The 6,706-nt window shown below is 44.7% G+C and overlaps 1 protein-coding gene across 1 annotated transcript in view; it reads right to left on the bottom strand.

The window, feature by feature from the left end:
• The window catches only part of LOC109835982 (COBRA-like protein 10), a 4,257-nt gene extending 2,721 nt beyond the window's left edge, over positions 1-1,536 (bottom strand). The window contains exons 1-2 of the mRNA XM_020403934.1: positions 796-1,536; positions 186-508 (exon numbers count right to left, since the gene is read on the bottom strand). Of these exons, the coding sequence (XP_020259523.1) occupies positions 186-508; positions 796-1,354 (882 nt within the window). The 5' untranslated portion in view covers positions 1,355-1,536. The remainder of the gene's footprint in view (positions 1-185; positions 509-795) is intronic.

Genomic DNA, 6,706 nt, shown 5'->3' on the forward strand with positions numbered 1-6,706 from the left:
ATATACATTCGATCCTTTTGCCCCTGCGGTCAATTTTCCAAAGAAAACAAAAGTAAAAGGGCCGTAAGGAATTTACACTAGGATTGTATGTACCAATGTCAAACCTGAGCGGTAACCGCGAAATATACACAAGATCTACATGCAATTAATCCTTCAAAAAAGAAGAAAAAAAAAAGCTGGAGGACCTGAGAGAAATCTAAATCCGTGTAATATTTGCCTTGTTCACCATATAGACAATCTGACCCATCCTTCTTAAAGGTGTAGGCACCGCGCATGGAGTTGATGAACTCGCCGCGCATCCACTCCCAGGTGAGGTTCCAGTTATCAAGGCGACCAAGCGGGCTCAGGTTGTCGATGGTCACCTGCGCCATGTAGTTGTTTCCGTAGCTCGACAGCACATCGTACGTCATCGACAGGTCGCCTTGCTGTCGAGGGAGGAACTTCACCGGTGGGATCTTCTTCTTTTTGGCCTTCGGGTCCACGATGCAGCACGCGCTCATGTACCCACCTACAGGTTTTCTATATATTTTTCAGTACTTTTCATGCTAGTTCATTCTCAGGTTTAGTTTTTTTCATTTCAAATTTCCAAGGAAGTGGAAACTAGATCAACATAGTAGGAAATAGTTTGATGTTTTAAAAGTAAGTAATTTCACGTTTTCTCGTTAAAAGATAATTTCTGCTACTACACCAGAACTCTCTTGATACCATCTTAATTAGAAATCTCTACCGCTACAATAAAACCTGTATATAACTGAAAGCAGAGCACTCGGTCGTTTAATTAACGTTCGTGTTTACCTTTATTGGTGGCCTTGGGACATTTAAACCCGTCATTGACCAGCTCAAGCTTCTTGGGCATGGGCACATTTCCCGCCGACCCAAACTGCGTCCCCACAATATCAATCTTCACCTGAATCTGGTCCAAATCCCCGGCTGTGTCAATCGAACTCGGCAGATCCATCTGCGGGTACCCCATGAACGTCGTCCCGTTCTCCACGTTGGCCGGAAAATCAGACCCGTCGACGATCACCGCGTTCCCCACCGACACCAACACCTCCCTATGCTGGAAACCGACGAACAACCTCCAAGCCTTGAGCTCGGTCGTCATGGCGTTGAGCACGGCCGCGCTCGCCTTGAACCCGTAGGCCTGGGCGGACGCGTTCTTGACGTGGGGGTACTCTTTGGTTCGGCCGTTGAAGGTGTAGGAGATGTAGACGCCGTTGCACGTGTCGAGCCCGGGAGGGGGCGGGGTTTCGACGGTGCCGTCATCTTCTTGGGAGGAGGAGGGGTCGAGGTGGAGGAGGAGGAGGAGGAAGAAGAATGCCGCGAAGAGAAGGTGGGTTCTCGACGGCGGCATTCTTCTTTGTTGTATACGGGATTTCTTAATTATAGACGGGGAACACGCATTATTTTTTTTTTCGGGGTTTCGGGGTTTCTTTGTTGTGCAAGTCTCTTTTTTCTTTTCTTTTCTTTTCTTTTCTTTTTTTTATTAACCCCTTCTCCTCTCCTTTTTAATTGGAATGGTGGTTGTCTAATTTAATTGAGATGGAAAGCGTGGGAAATAGTTTGGGATGAAGTTTAAATTTGGGAGGGGGAGGAGGAAGAGGGAGAGACTTGGTCAACATGAAATCTCATCCTCTGAGTTTTAGCGGGAGAAAAGGATGGGAGGGAGGCAACGGTCTCTATTTTTGCACTATACAGTGAAATTTGGATAATCTTCATTGCCATAAATGTACTTTTTTAGGTGAAATAATGGTCAACCTAAAAATTGATAATTTAAGTTTTTATTGCCTACTTTGAAAAAATAAAATAAAATCTAACTTTGAGGAATTAAAAAAAAGTCACAAAATTTATATCGGTAATTAACAACTTTGTTTGACTATAAACAAATCAAAACACGTAGATGTTATGAGCAATGTAAGAGGAGAGTGGTATGTTGGGAATTTACCCGTCAGGACTACGCAAAACCCCTAAAACAGCAGAAACGCGGAATAGAGAAAAGTACACCAAGATTTACGAGGTTCGGCAACTGCCTACGTCCTCGGGAGCCGCACAGTAAATTTCTTTATTAATCAACAAGAAATTACAAAACAAGAGCTGATCTCAAACTTGAGACCGCTCAATAGATATAAATTGTTACTGTAGCTATAGTGAACAATTTCCCTTCTTTATTATCCCCCACAAAAACTTTGAGAGCTGGGAAACCCCTCTTAAATGAACAAACCCCCTTCTTAATTTCTCTCCTTAATAACCCTCATTAATCTCCCCTCAAAATCAGAGTGCTGGCGAGAAGGAGAGAGAGGAACAGAGAAATCGCCGCCGCCAGAGGTGAGGATCGCACGAAGAGAGAGAGGGAGGAAGCAGCCATCTCGTGCTAGGGGTTTCCCTTTTATAGGGAAACCCTAGCGCCAGCTCGAGACAGGCTGTCGACAGCCTGGATCCTGCCTCTGGACCTCGCCCGCTCATGAGCTCGCCTGCAGATTGCGTCCGTCCCCAACCTCGCCTGCGTCGACCTCGAGCTCGCTTAACTGGAGTCGACCTCGCCTGAAGCTTTGTCTGGACCTCACCTGAAGCCTCGCCTGCACCGTCTCGACTCGCCTGACAGGTTTGGTCTACACCAAACTAATAATCTCCCACTTGGAGACTAAACCGTCGTCAGCAAGCTATCTTAATAAGCTCCTCATCTCCTGTGTGGCTTCGCTCTCATCACCTATACATGAAGGCCAACTGAAGTTACGCACAACTCCAGTTTTTGAAAGGTCGTTGTCTTTGTCAACATATCCGTTGGATTCTTTCTTCCTTGGATCTTCTGTTGAAATCCTTTGACAACTCGTCGGGCTCTATATCTTCTGGAACCATTCTGTTTCTTTTTTACTCGATACACCCACTTGTTGTGATGTGCCTTCTTCCCCATGGACAACTCAGCTAGTTCCCATGTCTGGTTGGAGATCAGAGATTTCCTCTCTTCTTTCGCAGCAAACTCCCACTTGCTCGCATCTCCACTCTGACAATCTTCATCAAAGCTTTCAGACTCCCCTCTATTTATCAACAACATATAATTCATGTATCTGCTGTTAGGCACAGGAGGACGAGTAGTTCTCCTCAATATCAGAGCTGGTGCATCGGGCTTCTGCATATCGTTCTGTCCAACAGGCTCTTCTAGCTGAGAACCTTCTGCATTGGGTTCTTCAGAGAGGTTATCTAGGACAACATCTGCATCTACAAATGTTGACTTGCTCTCTGAGTCACTAGCATCTATCTTGTGCATGTCCTTATACACCACCTTCTCGTTGAATATCACATCTCTGATCTTGATCACCTTCTTGTTTTCATTATCCCAAATACGGTAGCCGAACTCATCTTCACCATACCCAATGAATGTGCATTTCTTAGACTTGGGATCGGGCTCATTCCTGCCTTGATCACTAATATGCACATAAGCTACACAACCAAAAACTCTGAGATGTGAGAGGGTTACCTCCTTTCCGCACCATACCTCCTCTGGTATTTTGTGCTCAGTTGGAACCGATGAACCTCGGTTGATCAAATAAGCTGCTGTGTTGACTGTTTCTGTCACGCCCCGCTTCCCAAAATACCAGGGAATCGAACGTGAACAAGCCCGCAACGTATTAGATTGAGAAGAAATATACACTATTATTTTTTTCTTTTTCTTTTCGTCTCAATCCAATACGCTAAGCGTCTGGAAATAAATACAATACGAAGTCACAGGTCCCCGATCACAATCAGCAAGAATATAATAGACAAACTCAGAATAAAGAAATATCATATCACAAATGGGATAACATCCGAGACATAATATTCGGGTCAATATACCCTTATACAAAACTGAACAAATGATTACTGAAGAGATACAAAAATATATCGATCAACTAGGAATGGAAATAATTACAAAAACAACTAGGACCAATAACTAAGCTTCGGATTCTTCTTTTGTTCTGTCTACAAGACACACCAGCTAAGAATCCTCTGGCTCCTGGCGATCTCCCAGCAGGACCTGTTCGTCATCTAAGTCTGACGTACACCAGAGAAAACAGGTGTATGTCAGCGTATATGGCACACGGCAAGACCCCACAAAACAAATAGAGCGAACGAAAACCCAAGCAGAAAACGATACGATAACAGAAATGACAAAAAGAACGTACAATTGAAAATCTGACAAAATCAACATGCGAAAACACTACTAAAACATGATAAACATAAAGCATCCAAAATCGATCAGGTAACGAGATCACGCAGCTAGCGATCAGTCTATTCATCCAAGTAACAGGGGCATACAATAGATGGAATTAATACCTAAAAATCTACAACATGAGACGTAGTAAATTAATACCTAAAAATCTACAACATGAGACGTAGTACGTCGAGCGAAATAATCCAAACAAGGAAACCCTCATGTATAGACGTAGTACGTCGAGCGAAATAATCCAAACAAGGAAACCCTCATGTATATACCATATGTCTCAAATTGTTGATAATTAAATATTAATCCCGATCTATGTATGAAAAGAGATTGCAACTGATCTACATCTCACAAGAATCTATAAATCCTAATCAAAGTGACGACACCGATTCACCTTGACCCAACAAACCAACCCCAGTGGCGACACCGATCCACTGGTACAAGTCATGTAACTAGTCATCCTATAACATGTCACTGGTTCACATCTCACACAGAGTCAACGCTCATATCATCGGATAACTGACTGTTCATATATCCCCTACATGCATCCAATCAAATAAATTCATGAACCAAAGTAGCGACACCGATCTACTTTGACCCAACCAATCAGCCCCCAGTGGCGACACCGATCCACTGTGACTCAACAAACCAACCCCAGTGGCGACACTGATCCACTGGTGCGAGCCTAGAAAATATATCAACAGTCCTATCTGATTATATGAACATGGACTTTCCCACCCCAACTCATATTGCTTTTCTAAGTCAACAATACACAGGTATCTAGGTCTTAACACGGCACGCTAGGCAACTAAGGACATGAACTACTAACGGTTCTCAACAAAACAAGAAATAATAAATAAATACAACTAATCTTAAGCAAATCATATGATGAACATGACTATATAAGCTAGCGATGAAATCAGGCGTGCATATATGACATGAGTGAGTATAAATAAGAGTGTCAACAAATCGGTGTCAATGTACATGAAATGTCGTATTCTTCAACTATCAATCACACTGTCATAATACAAAGATAATCTTTTTCCAAAATAACTTCTTTAAAAATATTTATCATTCTAAAATAATTTCCTTCCACGATAAAAATTCTAAAAATATTATAATTAATCTAAAATAATTCTGTTACCCAAAGTAAATTCTTTAATTTATTATATTTGTCCTGAAAATACTATTCATCACATAATTATTATTCATTCAATATTCTTCATCAAACCCACACAGATAATTATACTACAAACTAATCTACACATATAATATATAATTATTGAAACGACAAGGAGAGGCGGGATCTTGCCTCGGGGTATCGAACGAGTGGACTACGGATCCAAAGGTGGTGCTGGGCGCTCGAGGCAACGCGTCGCGGTGGTGGTCGCTGTCACGAGTGTGAACGAAGGAAGGCGTTAGCTGCGCGGTAAGGACTGACAGGCGGGGGTTTGGGCCTTGGGTAGCTGTTCAGACAGCGACGTGGAGCCGGAGACGACACGGCTGGCCTGACCATAAGCGCGAGGGGACTGTGGGGCTTTGTGAACGTGGTGTGAAGATCTGGTGAATCTCGCGGTGACTACAGGCGGTGGCCTGGGGGTTCCTGACCTCAGGCGAGTGCTGGGAGCGTGGTGGTCGGTCAGCGAGGGGAGAGGTTGGCCTGCGTGGGAGGAGTTGGAAGCAGGAGAACGACAGTGGGGAGTGAAGGGAGGCCGAGTGGGAACGCGACGAATAGGAGAGGGTGAGGAGACGAGAGCGAGATGGCCGCGCGGATTCTGAGCTGGGCGCGAACAGAGGCGTGGCGGGCGGCTCTGGGCATCGGTGCGTGTGGCTGGGGTTGCAGTCGTCGTCGATGAGGGGATGCTGGCGGCTCGCAAGGGGCTGGGCTGGTGGCTCGAGGGCTTGTTGGTGAAAATTTGATTTCCCGGAAAACAGGGAGTTCGTTTGTATTTAATAAGAAAGCTTATTTACAAACTAATAATCAATATTTTACAACAGAAGCAGAGGGAATGCCTCTGTTTGTTTTAGTGTGGGACTTGTAGGTGGCTATAGGACGCTGTCGGTCGAGTGCTCGTGTCGACGTCTGTCCTGTCCTTGGACCGTTCGATCGAGGCTGCTGGAGAGCTTCAGTTCACAGTAGAAGTCGAGTCGATGCGAGTTAGGTCTGCTTAGTTCTACCGGCGATCGGAGCCTCAAAGAACTAGGGCAGTGGCACTGTAATGCAAGGATCTGCTAACAGCGTTGTCTCTAACTAGCTTTCTCGCAAGTTTGCGACCTCTCCCTCCAGTGTGCTGCGAAGAGGCCTTTTAGAATGGAAAAGAAGGACAGCTTTGACCACTCCTTGAATTATGCGTATGTGGACCATACATTGTTCGGTAGACGTCCCGTGTCTTCCCTACCGTCCAGCGTCATCGAGACGCTGTGCTCTGCTATCATCGTTTCGGTTAAGGAATGAAGGAAACCCTCACTCAATACATGCGATCGAACAAACGAGCTGACAGATGTGGG

The sequence above is a fragment of the Asparagus officinalis genome, chromosome 4, assembly GCF_001876935.1.
Source record: "Asparagus officinalis chromosome 4, Aspof.V1, whole genome shotgun sequence".
Classification (NCBI taxonomy): domain Eukaryota; kingdom Viridiplantae; phylum Streptophyta; class Magnoliopsida; order Asparagales; family Asparagaceae; genus Asparagus; species Asparagus officinalis.